Below are 18,337 nucleotides of genomic sequence, written 5' to 3' on the forward strand. Positions count from 1 at the left end.
ACTAGGGCTGCTGGGAGTTGTATGCCAGCACATCTGGCGAGCAGTAGGCTGCATACCCATATTATAGAGTCTCAAATGGCTGCAGCAGTTGAATCTGTTCCGAATGTTGTTGTAGTGCAGAGATATTTTAAAATCCCTAAAAAGACCCACCTCTGTTTTATTTTTCACTTTTAGTCAACGTTTGCTGGGTCTATGTTATATGTTACAAAGTCCTCTACCTAGCTTTGCAGCTTGCGGAGATAGTGAATCGGGGGCCAGGGGCCTCTGAACCAGTAGATGATAGGTCCCGTGGTAAACTGGAGAGTACCTCTGGATCACTTTCCTGTGGTCCTGGCAGCTTAGCACGAGCCAATCTCATTGCTTCAAGCAAGACCAGTACTGGCAATCTGGACCTTCTCCGATACAGCAATTCACTAGGAGAGTTTAACACAGAAAGCCCTACATCCTTGTACTCTGTGTAGAATTGTCGGTCTCTGGGAGTCATTCCAAGCAATAACCCGACCAAAATCCCCAAGAAAAGGACCGATACCTTCTTCTTTAAGAGGAAGGGGATTCATTTCCCGTAGGTTACCAGCGAGTGTTTTAATACATCTCCTTGCGCGGTACAGGTATTGAGGAAAACTATTAAACACACAGCTCCAGCCTGAAGATGTTCTGTGGCTACAAAATCACAAAAGGGGAACACGATTCATAAAATTATACTCCATGCCAGGCAGTCACTGTTTTCTGGCACGCACTTGGACCACCTCAGTTTCAGTATTGCTCTTTCCTCATGCAGGAGGGAGTTTTTCTGAAGCAGACCGCTCACCAAAGGACTCTCTGATTTCTGAGTCATACGCAGGTGAGTTGAGGGAGCGCAGTTTTCACCAGGCAACCCTGAGGAGGTTGACAGGGGACATGTCAGAGAATAGCGGGGTATCCACGCCATTTCTTGAATCTAAGATGGCAGCTGGCCTTCTTATATCCACAGGCCGACCCGGTCAGGACACCTGACGATAGGCTCATGGCCCAATTACAGCTCAGCCCGGGGCCCACCACACATGTGCAGATACTGAAAGGACAGTCTTCCCAATTAAAGATGGTGCTACTCTATATAAACATATTCAATGTGGGTGGCAGGAGCAAGTGTCTCAGTTTTGGAGAAGCTAGAGACTAGAGAGCACTGAAAAAAGCATAGAGTAGAGGTAGCTGGAAAAGTGGTGGCAGTCGAGAGTAAAATAAGGTGGGAATTGTAAAGGAGGTGGTTCCCTCAGGGGGGAGATAAACAAGAACAGGGAAGGGATTGTAACACATGTAGTCACTTTAGGAGGATAGATTTATTAGAAGATACTCGTAATAAAGGCGGTGGTAAAATCAGGAGAGGAAATTGACCAGGAGGGGTCAGCGGTTTCAAGGAGGACAGTAACGTCAGAAGACGCTAACAAAACGTTGGAGGAGATGGTTGTAAAACAAGGCAGTGGCAAAGACGTGTAGGAGCTGGCAATATCAGAAGGAGAGAGTGGAAGAGTGGCATAAGTTTTGAAGAAGGCAACAACAACTAGCTCTAGACCGAGGGAGCTTGTGATAGTGAACTCATGGGCAGTAGGTTAAACTAGGAGTAGAAAGGTGGAGGAAACAGTGAGATAGACGTTGAGGGAAATACTTGGAAGAACAAAAGAGTTGAAGAACGTGGAACACCACAAGAAGAATTAAGAGCATAGAAAGTGGGAAGTTTAGAGACATGGCTTCAAGAGAAGGAGGAGGTACAATCCCAGGGTGAGAAAGAGCTATGGACATCGGGGCTCAGGAATGACATAGAAGCAGCCACCACAGGAGAGGAGTGTGGCAAGGAAGAGGTGGGGTGAAAACAGAGGAGATCAAGAAGGGGAGAAGAGAGAGAAGAAGGCAAGAGCCAAGTCAGCCAGAATATTCAGGTTTTAGTGGGCCAGGTCAGCCCTTCGCAGTAACCAGAGGATGGGTGAAGGAATGGGACCGGGTCAGGGATGTTATGAACAGTTCAGAGTGATGAATGAGGAGAAGCAAAAGGCCTGCTCAACCTACTCCAGAGACCACTCTTTAGCTCTCCCTGCTGGCCATGACTAACAATTAATCTTCCCACAAGACCTGGAAGCAACAGTATTTGAGGAGTAGACCACATATATCTACATCATTTAAAACACTGTGAGCCTGCAATGCTAGAGACGAGGGCCGTGAAGCACCCTTCAATGAACTTAAAAGACTTGGGAATTGGCTCAAAAGGCCTGAATGCCTGGATACCTGCACACAGCGGACAAGACAACTTCTGCAAGAAGACCATGGACCTCATTCCAAGTTTGGCAGTAATTTGGTGGTTATTTTGCAAATTACAGCCAAAATCAGATACCGTTACCGCCACATGGTCATGTGGATTTACCGCAGGATTACAAGTGGTGGTAGGGCGGTATTAGTCCCCATTGATGAAGTCCTATTGGCTCTAGTGGTAATTTCGCTGATTTGTGGAGGAAAAGTTGAGGATTTACCTGCAGCATCATTCTCCTGCCAGCAATATGGGGAACTCTAGATCCTCATTCCTCTCCAACCGAGGGAAATATAAAATGACAAGAACTCAGCTACTGCCCGTTTTGTCTCATTCAGCTTCAGTGTTTCTTCTGCCTCCTTCGGGATGAAGTTTTCACAAATATGTTTGCCAATGAGGATCTTACACCTTTCCAAACCATAGTTAAGGAGAAGGACCTTCACAATACTCTCATAATTCTCGCCTATGACCAACGCTCCCCCATCAATTCCAAACCTCACTGCCAAACCAGATTTCGAGGTTGCTCTCCCATATGTCCCTCTGGGTAATGATGCTTTCAATTAAGAGTTTCAGCTTCTTACTCAGCTCCCACATTTTCCAATATTCCTTGGGTTCTTCTTCGAGGTTCTGGAACTGATCCCTCATCAAAGGTCCGGATATCTGTGTCACCCACAACCTAACCGAACCTGAAATAAGCTCTCTAACCCCGCATGGGACAATGCCCATAAAAGCTTAATTCTGACAATAATACATAGCCGTCAAAGCACTAAAACACATCAGAAAATAACAATAAAACAGTTTAAAACAGAATATTTTCCAGACAATCACATATCATGAAACATCCATTGAAATTCATACTCGGTTAAGACATCCAATTCATATAATTCCTATGTTTATATCAAGCAAAGTATAAGTAATTCATAAAAGACATAACCACATCTTGTACGTTCAGTGTATTAAAATAAGGCATACAGGAACTTACAATTCTTCCTGTATTCTTTTGATAGCTATTCATGATTAAACAAACATTATCCAATGCCTGGTGTATGACGGACAAAAAATAAGAAATGTATAATTCTTAATCCTTACAAGATTGGCGGTGTGGGAAAAAAGTGGCGGTAATTGCATTACCACCACTTTTCCTGCACTGCCAAACTTCAAACTTGCCGTTGCGGTGACCTGATTTATCTCCAGCCAAGAGCTGGAGGTAACTCAGGCACCGCACTAGACAAAAACAGCTAGTATTACCGGTGCCGGTTATATCGGCAATCCCCCTTTGGAGTCCTATGGAGTCTTAAGGGACTCCACGGAATGGGGATTCAGATGCCCATACTGGCATCTGTAATCTGCCGGTGATTCCGGCAGATCAGGCGCCAGTAACAGTATTACCGTTTGGTGGTATCCCACCCGATTTACCGGCGGGATACCACCAGACTTGTAAAGAGGCCAGAGTCTTCAGCTGGAGAGCTATAGGATTACCATCAAATTAGCTAAGGCAAACTTTATCAATACAATTTGTTTTTAAGGACTCAACTGTCCCTTTTACAGATCATGTCAAATCAGGCACAAATGGCACTTCCTATGGAAGAAGTTGAAATGGTTCCAAAACTGCCCAGTGGGTCCTGTGAGTATGTTTGCTGTGTCCAGTGCCCCAGGTCCCGATCTATAAGCATGGCCTGCAGCCCTGCTTGGTGAGCACTATCGGTGTGCTGGCTGCACCGAAGGCATAGTCAAAAGCCACCATGCACAGAGTTAACACGGAACAGGAGCAGGTTATGCCTAGTTGTCACTGTGGTATTTTTCACTGTGCCCTGGGCACTGTCTCTGATAATAACTTTTGCAGGCCATGCCTAATGGGAACTCTGGCATAGTTGAAGACAATACCCCAAGCTGATTGCCTATTGAGCATTGCCACAAGACATCCTCAGGTGCAACTTTGGGTCCCTTTAGGGTCCAGGCCATGCCCCTAGCACAGTGTCTACTGGGCACTTTGGGACTATTAGAGGTGTCTGGGGCATGACCATGTTAAGTGAGCACTGCTGGTCACTCTGAGATGCTCATATCATTGGCCATATTCACTCTCTTTCTCATTGAGGTGCGTGGGCATAGGCAATGCCGGGGCCAAATAGGCTGTGAGGGTCTGTTTGTGAAGCCTAGCACAGTGTTCACTAGGAATGGCCACAAGCCATGCCCATTCAGTACCTTGGGCCACTTTAAAACCCAATGTTGGATCATTGGCCATGTCCAGTGGTTCTTTGGGAGTGTTTGTGGTGCTTTGCGAATGGGCAAAGTGCATAACTTGGGGACAGTGCTCAATGAGAATGGTTTCAGGCCATACCCAGTGGGCTCTTTGGGTGTGTGTGCTGTGGATGAGGCACTGTATCCGCCATGCCCAGTGAGCACACTGTGGGTGTATTAGAGTGTATCATTCAAACTCAAAAAGTAGTGAAAAATTGTTTACTATAGCTATGATAAACCTATAGTTACAAAAACCATAGAAATTCACCTTCTAAAAGAAAGTATATACCTATTCCTCCCAAATGCCAGTGACAGGATCTTAAAGATATTCCCCAAAAGGAAGGAAAGAATAGTCCTTCTTTGGCCCCTTGCTCACCAATTCAGTGAGCTTGTCTTCTTCCCCATGGTCTGCCGAGTCCAGCACCTGGATATCCAGAGCATTAACAGTCCTCCACATAAAGGCCATGTGTGACTTGAATTCTGCATAGGAGGACTCTAACACTCTTGCGTTGAGGCCTACCTTAGGGGACGTGTCCATGTCACTGACATTCTGAAGGTCTTTTAGGCTGTCACCGCTTCACTTGACAGTTGCTCATAGACCCTCTTGCTCCGGAGAAGAGTTCCACTGAATCACCAATATCAAATCATCCCCCCTGTCAAGGAGAGCATCAACTTTCCTATGCGATTCCTGCACTCTGAAGCCGACCAGCTGCCAGCTAACCTCTGGCTTCATACGTGGTGCTAGTGTCGACGTCATGCTGGACATTAGCAACCCTGCTCTTGAATCCATTGAGTCGTTGGAGAAGTCCTTGCCAACAGGTTCAACATTGATAGTGTTCAGTTCATCCAACATTTCACATATGTCTTGCGCCGTCAGCACTGTTGAGTCACATGGAGCCCTATCTGCAGATTTACACTGGGTAACGGGCATGGTGGGAGTGGAGATAGATCTGAACAGCTGCTGTTGCATTTTATCAAACATGACTTGCACCTCCCACAAGAAGTATACAAGTTCCCCTAAGGCAACCAGCATCTGCGATTCTTTAACAGCCGCCTGCACTGACCTGACACTAGCGTCTCTGTTTGAGTCATCTGTCCTTGTCTTCTTCTTCTCGATTTTGGTCAAGTGCCTATGTTTGGAGGATGGGGAGGCAGTCCTAGGAAGCATCGTCGCCTCGTTTCTCCTCTTGGAACCTGTGGAGGAACTTCCTCCAGTGACTCTCCTCCGCTAGTGCTCAGAGTGCACCCGCACCGTTTCGGAGGAGCCCCGGTGATCATCCGGAGGCAAACCTTTCCCCTTGGTTCTTTCCTTGAACATCAGAAAGTGACGTTCCTGGGAACCTCTGGCCTTGGATGTCATGTCTTGGCATGCCTCACACTCTTTGATGTTGTGTCAGGTGCCGAGGCACCCCATGCAGTGGTCATGGGTGTGCATTACAGACATTGTAACCAGACACTTGCTGCAGGGCTTAAACCCCTGAGGGCTTCCTGCTAATTGTAGGGAAATAATGTGACTATCCAATTTTAATCAAAAGAAGGGAAAACATAATTTGAACCAGCAAGACTGCTGGAAGTAGCAGCTCAGAATGCGTTTTGAAGACCTGAAACCAATGGCGCCGCTTATAACCTGGGCACAGTCACTTATGCTGGAGGCAGTGAGGGGCGCTCTCACAGCACTGGGTGTATGGGTGCTTTTGTCTATCTCGGTGTGCCTGGCAGACAGTTGTTGATGGGACAAATCAACAGCTTTGGTCCGCTGAACACTTGGATGATGAGTAAGTACAAAGTTGAATGCAACCAAAAAGATGTGCCAACGTACCTACCCATACCAAATACAATTTTATGATTCGTATACACGGTCACGTGGTGCCTGACCACCTCCAGAAAGTGCTCCTATTCTGTGAAAGCAGCCTTAGCATTGCATAAATCTCGACTATGTACCAAGTAATTCTGCTACAGCGGTGAAAGCGTACATGATTCGTATGCCACTGGATGAAGTTATTTACTCACTGCAAACCACTGCCAGGGCAACTGCGGCACGTCGGCTTTCACAAAGAGGAGATGTGCAGGATCCACGTTCTGCACCACAGGCGCCAGGGCAAACACTTTCATCAGACACACAAGGGGCCTGCACCTGGATGGATCCCACATATGGATCCGTAGCCTTAGAAAGGTAGCTAAGCAGTGCAACCATTGTTAAAAACCTCTGGATGAATTCCTTGTAAAATTTGCAAAGCCCAAAAAGCAGTGCAGAGTTCCAGGGTGGTGGGGGCTGGGAATTCTGGCACTGCCTGCACCTTTCCAGGATTTGTGAACAGAGGATAGCACAGTGGCAAGACCACGCCGAGCAACAGAGGTTCGAATCCCGGATCTGCGCTTAGAAACCGATTAAGCGTGTTATAAAAATAAAATTAAATTAAAATTAAAATTAAATCCAGCAGATGACAGCACTATCCCAAAGAATGCCACTGTGATCACATGTAAATTACACTTCTCCCATTTACTCTGCAAATGTGGTGTTAGAAAAGGTGACTTACATTTCAACATGCCTGAGGGATGATGAATTAATAAAAATATCATCCAGGTACACCAAACATACAAACCCAAAATTTACCGGAAGATATCGTATTTGAAGAAGGCAGTCAGGTCATTACAACACCAAAAGGGCATTGCCTGGTATCTATTAAGCCCATATCTCAGCTGGAGTGCAATCGTCCACTCGGTGCCTTAATGAACCCATAGCAGGGTATAGACGGTTGTAGGCTCAATTTGGTGTAACTATGTGGCTTTTTGATTTGAGCCGATAGAACCGGAATCAGGAGCAGAGGATAGCAGTTGTTTGTGTTTGCATTCATCGCACTATAGTCTATGAAAGTACTTAATGCCCCAAGTGAATCGGACAATCAAAGTTCCGGTCTGGAGGAATGGTTTCTGCTTGGATGTTATTGAACACATCCGATTAATAAGCATAGGCAGCAGAGAGCCCTCCAGAAACCAAGGCAATGTTATGCAATGTTAACAGAAGAAGAGGGCGACTCCTCATTCATCTGAGGCATTCCTTCAGCTGGTGGACCTCTTTGCCAGTTGAGCCACATCCTTTACAGAAAGATGCTATCTTCATGGTCCAATCTACTAATGGATTGTGCAAGGCCAACAAACATCCAGCACTTTGACTACGTAAAATGCAACACAAGAGATAGGTAACCTGCTAAAAGTAGCACAATAATCACCCAAAGAGTAATCGATGCTGTGCATTTGAAGGTTTGGTTAAAATCGAAGAAAAGTCTCCAGAAATATTAACCACTCACTGACAGGGCAATATTTCCGGAAAAAAACACTTTTTGCATAGACAGCAAAACAACCTAAAAGATATATTTGTCAATGTTGATGTAAGAAAGATAAAAGATCAGTAAATGAGACTTTCACAACTGAGAACAGGTATTTACCCTGGGTTTATGAGGCTCAATGTCAATTTCAAGAGTCCAAGTAATTGTCAACTATTGTGGTAGTCTGGTTATTATGAGGCTTTTAGACTGAAACAAGAGAATGAGAAGCGTGTACACACCAGCTCTCATCACGAGTGTGGTGTAACCGGAAAAACAAGTTCATTCCAGATACCTCTTTCCTTGTGCGGCTCCTAACTCCGTGATGTGGTCTCTCAACACTTTAATTCAACAACTGATAAATTGACAAATACATTCATCCAGTGTGAAATTCATCATGATATAATATTTATCACGTTTTGAATGCAACATTTATTGAAATCGGGAACGCTGATACCCAGGACACAAGGAGTGCCTCATTGGAATACTAATTGAATATGCGATCAACTGATTGAACAAGATTACAGTTTTCTGCCCTAAGGAAGACCTTGATTGGTCGAAACAGGTGTTGGTGATTGATAGATATTAAATCAGGATGAATTTCTTACTGGATGAATGTTTCTGTCAATTTATCAGTTGTTGAATTAAAGTGTTGAGAGACCACATCACAGAGTTAGGAGCGCAGGTGTCCGAGCCGCAAAAGGAAAGACATATTTGTTTTTGATGGCCGTGGGCTTAGGTTATTGGCTCAAGTGAGACCCTGCTGGCACCCTCCCAATTAAGAGGTTGAAGAGTAGGCCACATGTGTTGTAGTTTACAACCTAAGGTAGTGAGCTAAGCCAGATAATGAGCCCCCTCAGTCACAATTTCAATCCAGATATCGCCTGTTTGACAGCTCCACCTGGCTATGAGTTTCACAAAACTAATGTCAAGAAACCGCCTGCTTGGACATGGACGTTAATCAACCAGAAAAACGTGTCAGTAAGGGTGCCTTTTGGAATTACTTAATGCCGTAATTCTGCCAATCCGCAATGAAATCCAATTGATGCCATAATGGGGAATAACCAAAACCTGTAATCTTGAGGAAACACCATGGTTACAGCCGGCAGTAATGCTAATCACCATGTTTGCATTGCTAATGCCACCAAACTTGCAATGAGGGTTTAAGTGTTTTCCAATGCCAATTGATGGGATTTTCCAATGGATGCCATAATGGGGAATAACCAAAACGTTTAATCTTGAGGAAACACTGTGGTTACAGCCGGCAGTAATGCTAATCATGTTGGGCCATGCTTTCATTGCTAATGCCATCAAGCTTGCAATGAGGATGTTTTCCAATGCCAATTGATGGGATTTCCAATGGATGCTGTAATGGGGAATAACCAAAACCTGTAATCTTGAGGAAACACCACGGTTACAGCCGGCAGTAATGCTAATCATGTTAGGCCATGGTTGCATTGCTAATGCCACCAAACTTGCAATGAGGATGTAAGTGTTTTCTAATGGATGCCATAATGGGGAATAACCAAAACCTGTAATCTTGAGGAAACACTATGGTTACAGCCGGCAGTAATGCTAATCATGTTAGGCCAGCAAACTTGTAATGAGGATGTAAGTGTTTTCCAATGCCATTTGATGGTATTTTTTATTTTGTGTCATGATTTGAACAATTTACCGAGAGACATGTTCGTCTGTTTTCATACACATGGGCGGAAAAAATGAGCGCACCCACCCCAGCCCCCCCTCGGGGAAGGAGAAGAAGCCACGTTAGGGAAAGTCACCTGGGAACTCATTTTGCTCCGGGGTGTGACGTGAATGAAAGGCATAAAAAAAGCCTTGTGTAAGGCTTTTACGCCTTTCATTCACGTCACGCCCCATTTTCATTAATTTGTATGTCCGAGAGGAGGGATGGATCGTAACTTATGATTCCGCTGCCCCTTCCTCTCCGACATACAAATATTACAGCATTTGTGCTGGCATGGATTTGCATGCCGGCGCAATGCTGGGGAGTCCTGTTGAGTCCGCCTGCTTTTTGCACCAGCAAAAAGCAGGCGGACTCCACAGGAATCAATTGTAAACTCTAGTTGCCATGCATACGTAGTGGACGGCGTTTGTCACTTGCACAGTGGGTGCAAAAGGGCGGCTAAAAGCGTGTAAATCGCTTTCCAACTGTCCCCTTAACCGTCCCCTTTTGCACCCTGCCGTGCAAATGAGGAAAATCCGGCGGTCGGGACTCGTTTACAAATAATTGTAAATGTACAGGTCCCTGAGGCCGAATTACAACGGAACTCTAAAATGAGCTCCATGGAGAGTTGTTCTAAGTGAGAGGCGACTAAGTTCAAATCTATCAATTCTGTTATTTAATTTGTATACATTAAGATCTGCTTAAAACACTGTGCAGTGAGTGGACTTGAAAATTCAATATTAAAATAAGTAATAAAATATGTGGGACTGAAAAGACATCAGAACCTGTGTTTATGAACATTGTAGAATTTCCCACAGTTTGAAACCTAAGCAGCACCTCTAAAAATGGCAGTGCAGATTCTACCTGTAAATATTAAATAATTATTAGTGCCAGGTATTCACACATTGACTGCGCCACATAGATTAATTGTTGGAATAATATGCTGGCTCAAATGGAAATTGTGAAATTGCATATCTCCTGTAATTGCATATCTCCTGTGAAATTGCATATCTCCTGTAGGAGATATGCAATTTCACAATTTCCATTTGAGTCAGCATATTAGTCCAATCAATGTGTGAATAACTGGCACAAAGTAATCTAAAAACCTCAGAGGAGAGGTAGTGGTTCCTCCGTTTCTACTTTCACACTGACGCAACACCAGCAATTTGCTTTTTTCTAAATAAAGGGCGCAAGACCGAAGAGGTTGACTCCCAAAAAACTACCTCAAAATCACTCAAAAACTAAATAATGATTGGCCAATATGTCTTGTTCAGGCAAACCTTTGTGCTTAAAACATTATTGATAGATATAATAGAAGTGGTTGTGTGGTGCCTTTAATGATGGATGCCTAAAATCCCAATTGGTAGCCTGCTGAAATAAATTAATAGAAATTGAATGTAGAGATCAATTATATAAGCAGTTTGAGAGTCTTCCCAAACAACCCGCAAAGCATAATAGGCTAAGTTTTAGACTGACATAAGCGACGATACGCAAAGGGGCACCAGCGTACAGTAGTGCAATGAAGCCGTCAAGGAATTCCACTAGTAAGGCCGTAGACAAAGTCCATAGACACCATAACCCTTGGCCAACTCAGACAAGAACTAGGATGCCCCTGAGTTCTAAGTAGGATGCTCCCAAGTTCTAAGTGGGAACAGTGATGCGAGACACTCCACTCACAGGTGTCAGAGAGATTGGAACATTAGAGTACCATGAGTAGAGACACTAATTTCACGAGCATTTACATCCCTGGGGTTTTCCTCTAAGCAAGTGGTCACACCATCCTCCCCCAACAAAGACCCATTCTTATGCACGAAAACGTGTCGATGTTCTACTTTTCCCCAAATGTGTACAGGTGTTTAAATGCAGGCTCACTCAATGGGAAAGATACACCTACAATCATGCACAGTGGTAGAGCACTTTTATAATCCCTTTGCCCCATGCTTCCTTCAGCATGCAAACCCTGGACTTTTTTTCCCAAAGATATATGACTGTTGCTTCTGGATCATGTTTGTCATTCCTTGTTCCTGGTCATTGCAGACACTGGTGCAAGTGGGGCTCTATGCTATGGGGCGTGATTCGACTGTCTTCAAAAGGCCTGAGAAATACAGCCCCGAACGATGGCTGCAGAAAGACAACAACCACTTCCGGGCGCTCAGCTTCGGCTTTGGTCCTCGCCAGTGTCTCGGCCGCCGAATCGCAGAGATGGAGATGCACCTCTTTCTGATCCATGTACGTATGGGCCACATCTGACCGATTATGTCGACAAGTCAATGTCATCTCACCTATTTCACGCGGGGGAGGGCAGTCAAAAAAAGATACAAAAAGGCGGTGGGCAGTCAAAAAACAATATAAAAAAGGAAACATACAAAAATAATCAGACTAAAATATTTAATTCCAAAAATATATAAAAACAATCAAAACAAAAAGAAATATTATTCTGACCAGGGGCAGTCTGGATAAGGGCATGGGCAAAGGGTTTAAAAGGATATTGTGGTTCCTGGGGGGCCCCCACTTTTTTTTAAACATACCTTTGTAGATGGAACTAGGTGTGTGCAAGTACAGGTACGATAAGTTGTGCTAGAGTGGAACTGTTTTATTTGATATGATATGATATATGATATGATATGGCATTTATAACGTGCCTGTACACAAGTGTTTCTAGGTGCCCCAAGACAAGGGAGGGAAGACATAGGGAGGAGAAGACAAACAATCTTACCAGGCCTTGTGTCATTCAGATTGTGCAAGTGCGACAATGGAAGTGCAAGGGGAAGTGCAAGGGAGAGGAAAGGAGGAAGTGTGATCAGGGCAGCATGGCCCTGAGTAAGTGCAGCCAGTGCCGCACGGCTCTGGGTAAGTGCCAGGAGGTAGGTGGGCTGTAAGGGTACAGTTACAGCCCTTAAGTGTGTGGTAGGCCAAGAGGCAGTGCAAGGGAAGACTGGTCAGGGAGACTCTGAGGGAACCAAGCAACCAGTCGGTGCAGCAGACAGGTAAGTTAGTAAGGGATCAAGAGAGAGAAGGCAGAGGAGAAAAGGAGGGTCTTGAGCTGATTACGGAACTTCAGGTGGTCCAGCTCAAGTCTGAGAGGGACAGGGAGACTGTTCCAGAGGGAGGCACCTTCAGAGGAGAGAGATCTACCCCCACTCTCTTCACGGAGAAGTGTCTGCCCTCAGAGAGTTGGAGGTAGCTGAGCGAAGGGCTCTAGAAGGGAGGCATTTTGGACGAGAGAGTTGCATGTAGTGCGGGCCACGGCCCCAGAAAGCCTTATAGATGATGCAGAGGGTCTTGATCTTGATCCTTGCAGCTCCCAGGAGCCAGTGGAGAGATCTCAAGGCTAGAGAGATACGGTTCCTGGGCTTGAGGCCAAGGATAAATCTTGCAGTCCTGTTCTGGATTAGTTGCAGGGGGCAAAGAGTAGAGGTAGGCAGATTGAGAAAGAGGCTGTTGCAGTAGTCCAGCCCTTGCACTTCTAAATACATAACAAAGCAATGACCCATTTCTAATACAATCACATATATTTGGACTGATTTTTCCTTTCCAGAAAAAAAAGCACACATGGTTTAGTTATTTCTCCTTTCTTAATTAAAAATGGCTTTCATGACTATTCCCATGATATTAAATTTGAAAATGAAAAGTTTTGGACCAAGAAGCACTATACTCAGGCTATATTGATGGCTGGGGCAGACCATGTGTTGGGTGCATCACAAATCTTGACAAAGCCATGATATGAAGCAGTAGTTAACATATTAAACCAGATAGTGGTGAGGGAGGACTGTAAACAGTAAATGGGAGAGAAAAAGGCATCTTCATCAGGACCTTTCAGGGCACTCTTTGGCATCCGTCAGACCTTGGTCTATTCGTTGAACACACCCTTATTTGATCCAGTAAGCAGACCAAAGAATCGAGATGAATGATTGCCAAACAATGGTGTCTGCTACTGAAGAGTTCAAAATATTTTCCTTGAATTGGAAAATAATATCGAGACTTAAAAGGTGTCCAATCACAACCAAAAGATCTGGGACTATAGCCCCCCTCCTCAAGATCCCCTTGCAACACCTCTGCTCAAAGGTGTTAAAGAAAGAAGCAATGATCTGGGGTTTTCAGTGGCTCATGCAGTGCATATTGAGTGTGCTGCATTCGCCTATGGATTACCAGTGCAGGGCCTTAAGCTCCTGAGCGATGGGTCATGAACTTTGACTACCAGCACCAGTCTGGCTGTTGTGTTCTGGATGAGTTTAAGTTGGTATATTTAACACTGTTGCGTTGGTCTAATTTACAGATAACCAAGGTCATGTAAGCTTAAAAATTATGCTGAGGCTTTTGATGGTGCAGGTGACTGTGTGGGTGGTCTAGTGTATGGGGCCAACTGAAGGAAGAGTAATTTCGGTTTTGCTGACATTAAAACCTAAGTAGTTGGCTATCATTCAGTCTTGGATCAATTGGGAGAACTTGGCGAGGGTTTTGCTAGGACTGTTAGAAGTGGACAGACTGAAGGCAATCTGGGAATCATTGGTGAAGAGTTGGAAAGAGAGGCAGATAATTGGTTCTGTAGGGAAGGTAGTGGTTTCAGAGCACTAATAGCCAAGGGGATAGTGGTGACCCTTGAGTTACCCCAACAATCATGTTGGAGTGGGCAGACTTGAATTTGCTAGTGCTGGAAGAGGCCTATTGCAGATGTATAAGTGATTCAGGTTATTAAAGGGAGCACATCACTCACATACCATCATGGCAGGCTCTTAAGCGAATTCCTTGAGCAGTTATATAATCCAGATTCTACTCAGGGCTAAAGGATTGAGACTTCATTTTTCTCTTACACATTTCATTTGTTTCTATTCCACAGCTACTGGAGAATTTCCGGATCGAAGTCAAAAGAGAAGCAGAAGTCAAGACCACCTTTGATCTCATCCTGGTCCCATCAAAGCCAATTCAGCTGACATTACTGCCGCTAGAGTGACACTACTGTACAGATTTGCCATTTTGTATGACCTGACACATCTTCTCGAACCTTATGCCCTATGGCAGTGTGATTTTGTGGCCTTGGAATTTCCAAATGTCTACCTAACAAGAAGAAACCCCGAATCTGTACAGGATACAGCAGTCCTATTTGCTTTCATATAATATTAAAAATCCCTAAGGCGATTAGTATAGAACTGTGTCCAAACCTCTGCACTTGAAATCATATGTTCAGTGCAACATAGCACTCGACTGCCACACTGCAGATGCAATTCAGGGACAGAGACCACAGGAAACAACAGTGTGGGGCGCTGACAAGTGAATGGTGCCAATGACATCAGGAGATCATTATCTCCTAATGAGAAAAGATTGTTGTTTTTGGCTCACAGAAACAGCTTGCCTGTCAACAAGGTCCTGGGCCGGCAGTCCCAAACTAAGCCAGCCAGTTGCACAAACTGTCATTTCACAAGTGAGACCATAATGCACTGAAGATTCGGGGACATATCATCAATGACTCAGTAATAAGGCAACCCAAGTCTACTATGGCATGTCACTTGTGCCTAATTGACAAAGATATAACCACAAAAGTGATCGAGCTTCTGGGAGAGGTATGCCAGAATGATTAGCCTATAAAAACAATCTTCTGATATTGACTACTAAATATTTGGACCACATCTAATCCCACTAATCACTGGGGGGCATCTCGCCCACACTGTATTGCTTAGGACTGAACCTACCAAAAAAGAATCTCAGGATGGGTTTCGAGACTGGCAAATGGCAGGAATTGTACTTGTAATTGGTTATTTATAGCCCGCTTAATACCCTGAGGTTTCTAAGCGTGGACCCAGGGATCGAACATGTATTGCTCTGCGTCGTATTGCTTCGAAGTTGAGCGTGTTGCCCCTGAACTATCACCTCGAGACTAGTGGATGATGAAAGGCTTGTTCTTGGCCCCTCACTCTGTACCCTTCCCATGAAGGCAGATAGAAAATGATGGACTCATGCCAATCCAAGCTTGGTGTGGGCAAAAACCGCTTCTGCTGCCTCAGCTTATTTAATGCATAATTGCTTTAGTATGTTCCCCTCGCCCTCACTCTCACTCAGTAAATTATTCAGGAGTGTTCTTAGTTCAGATCTTTCCATGCAAGACACCAAAGGTTATAGATTCATTTGGGTGTAGATTAAAAGTCATGCCGGAGCCATAGTACAAGTCCCGATCCAGATGATTGGCCGTCCGATAGCATAGAGTGCTCGCTTTGACATCCGTGCAGAGCCTGCCGTTGTAGGATCAAATCCCGGCTGGTCCATACTCAGCCTTTCATCCTCCCGAGGTCAATGAATGAGCACCACACACCGTGTATAATAATGAGCAGCGCTCAGATACCTGAGGGTTCATAGCGCTATATAAATGCAAATTATTATTGTCCAGAAGATTTATTTAAAGAGTGATAAGGTGTTAATGTGGTATTGTTCTCAGCAGCTGGGAATGTTGAGCTGCTAGTAGAAGTGCCTCTAGGAAGAACCCACTGAGGTTGAGGAGCTATCCCCAGAGAAGTTGGGACATTCTTGGGGGTAGGCATTTCCTGATAAAGGACTTGTGCGATTTCCATGCAAAGCTCCTCTCTGTTGGCTGTTGCCTGATTTCCCCAGTGCAGCATTTCAGTCCCATGATTAGTTGACAGCACCTCTTGTGTTGTGGTCTGCAGGAGGCACACACTGGGGTAGTTGAAGAACAAAGGATAAGTAACTCTTGTGCTGCATAATTCCCTGTATTCTGAGGGCCAAATGCAGGCTCTGCCAAAACAAGCTGAGTGGAAGAATCCTCTGTCTGCTCAAATGTTGTGAGTAGAGCAGAAAGAATGCAAAGCAAGGCTCACAATTCTCTGAAGACCTGGTAGCCCACTCATAAACCGAATAGCGCCTTCTCTTTCACTTCAAAGTCATGTCATCCATGAAGAGGGCAGAAGCCAAGCTTTCAGCAGCATTTAGCATCCAAAGAGAAAGATGATGAAGAGCAGGATCAATGCAGCTGCAGCCATGTAAACAAAGTGGCAAGTGCTTGTGCCGAAATATCAAACAATGTTTTCTATGCCAGAGCCTGCATCGAAGACAGTGGCCCTCATTACAACCCTGGCATTAACCAATGGCGCTATTAGCGCCATGGTTGACGCCGGTAACTTACTGATTCCGCCATGGTGAAATGGGGAATTACCACCCCATTCGAAGGTTGGCGGGGGAGGTAATTTCCCATTTACCATTGGCCCTTCCCCATTCCCATTTTTGCCTCATAGGGCTCAATGGGAAAGGGGAAGGCGGTAATTATGGTACCACAAATTGCGGTACCGTAATTACCTTCAAGGTCCCTTTGCGGGTCCCTACCTTAACGGCTGGTCCAGACCAGCTGTTAAGGTCGGGAGCCGCAAAGGGACCTCGTAGTAAGGCGTTAAGGGGTTAACGACGCAGCAACCTTTTACGGCGCCGTTAACCCCTTAATGCCTGGGACGTAATGACCCCCAAGGTCCCTTTGCGGGTCCCTACCTTAACGGCTGTTCCAGACCAGCCATTAAGGTCGGGAGCTGCAAAGGGACCTCGTAGTAAGGCGTTAAGGGGTTAACGACGCTGCAACCTTTACGGCGCCGTTAACCCCTTAATGCCTGGGTCGTAATGACCCCCAAGGTCCCTTTGCGGGTCCCTACCTTAACGGCTGTTCCAGACCAGCCGTTAAGGTCAGGAGCCGCAAAGGGACCTCGTAGTAAGGTGTTAAGGGGTTAACGGCGCCGCAACCTTTTACGGTGCCGTTAACCCCTAACGCCTGGGTCGGAATGACCCCCAGTGTGTGTTGCCCAACTGATAGATTTGGCCAGTCACCTCACTATGTCTAATGCACCTTGAATGTCTCAGATGTGCATTCAATCATGATTTTCCACTTCTTGGGGTGTTCCCACCTCAGGACAACTGAAGATGCCCAATCCTGAGTTCAGGCCACAGCTGGAGAATGACTGGCAGAATACAATTACATTCCTAAGAGTTACCGTGCGGAACATTCCGACTGGCCCACCACAGGCTGGAGTATTAAAACAAATGATGTAGGCACCATTGGGTAAGAAGTAAAACCTGCTCGTCCAAATCTCAACGAACTCATAGTACAGGCTTTAGATTCTCAAGACAGCCTGCAGCACTAATATATTCTTGTAATGTATTGGTACTTTATTTGAAGGGCTTGAACACAGTGTTTGGGGGCACACTGGTAAATCGTAGAGTCCCCTTGCGTCACGCGGTCATGTGTGTAACATACCTCGTGGGTAGTCTTTATCCAGTGGTGTTCTACCTGGCATAGAGTTGCTAAGGATTGCAGTGCTTGGCAGATCCAAGCTGGCCCCGCGGACACTGGAATGCTCAAGATCCCATTGATTGGCCAAGCCATAACATCTGTACCCAAAGTTGATGATGCATACAAGTGTTCTGTCAAGAGTTTAACTAGTCACTGAATGAGTCTGCCATCGTGATTGGGTAGTCAAACTCTGTTCTCTCCTTTGAACAGGTCAGATTTAGTGATGTCTTTTGCTCGTTCTCATACTTTTCTGACCAACTTCACGAGTCTCATCCTAACTGTCTTCTGGCTGTTAAGAAATGTATGCTTCCTCATGTTTGTCATTTCACTTTCTCTTCTTTCATCCTCCTTCCTCGATCATCTTTCCTCTGGACTCTCGTCTACTTTCTTCTTCTGCTCGGAATCTTTGACCCATCTCTTAAATGTTCTAGTCATCTTTCCTCTCTTGCCCGCACGTTTTACTGTGAGCTCTATCGCATTTCCAAAGTTCAACTTTTCCTCAGCTTCTCTGCTACCGAAATTCTCATACTCCTCTA

The 18,337-nt window shown here is 45.1% G+C and overlaps 1 protein-coding gene across 1 annotated transcript in view; it reads left to right on the top strand.

Moving 5' to 3' along the window:
- CYP11A1 (cytochrome P450 family 11 subfamily A member 1) overlaps window positions 1-14,619 on the top strand; it is a 212,364-nt gene extending 197,745 nt beyond the window's left edge. Inside the window, exons 8-9 of the mRNA XM_069624588.1 lie at window positions 11,558-11,749; window positions 14,358-14,619. Coding sequence (XP_069480689.1) covers window positions 11,558-11,749; window positions 14,358-14,471 — 306 coding nt within the window. The 3' untranslated portion in view covers window positions 14,472-14,619. The remainder of the gene's footprint in view (window positions 1-11,557; window positions 11,750-14,357) is intronic.
- Window positions 14,620-18,337: the final 3,718 nt, after the last annotated feature.

The sequence above is a fragment of the Ambystoma mexicanum genome, chromosome 11, assembly GCF_040938575.1.
Source record: "Ambystoma mexicanum isolate Mex_15411 chromosome 11, UKY_AmexF1_1, whole genome shotgun sequence".
Lineage (NCBI taxonomy): Eukaryota > Metazoa > Chordata > Amphibia > Caudata > Ambystomatidae > Ambystoma > Ambystoma mexicanum.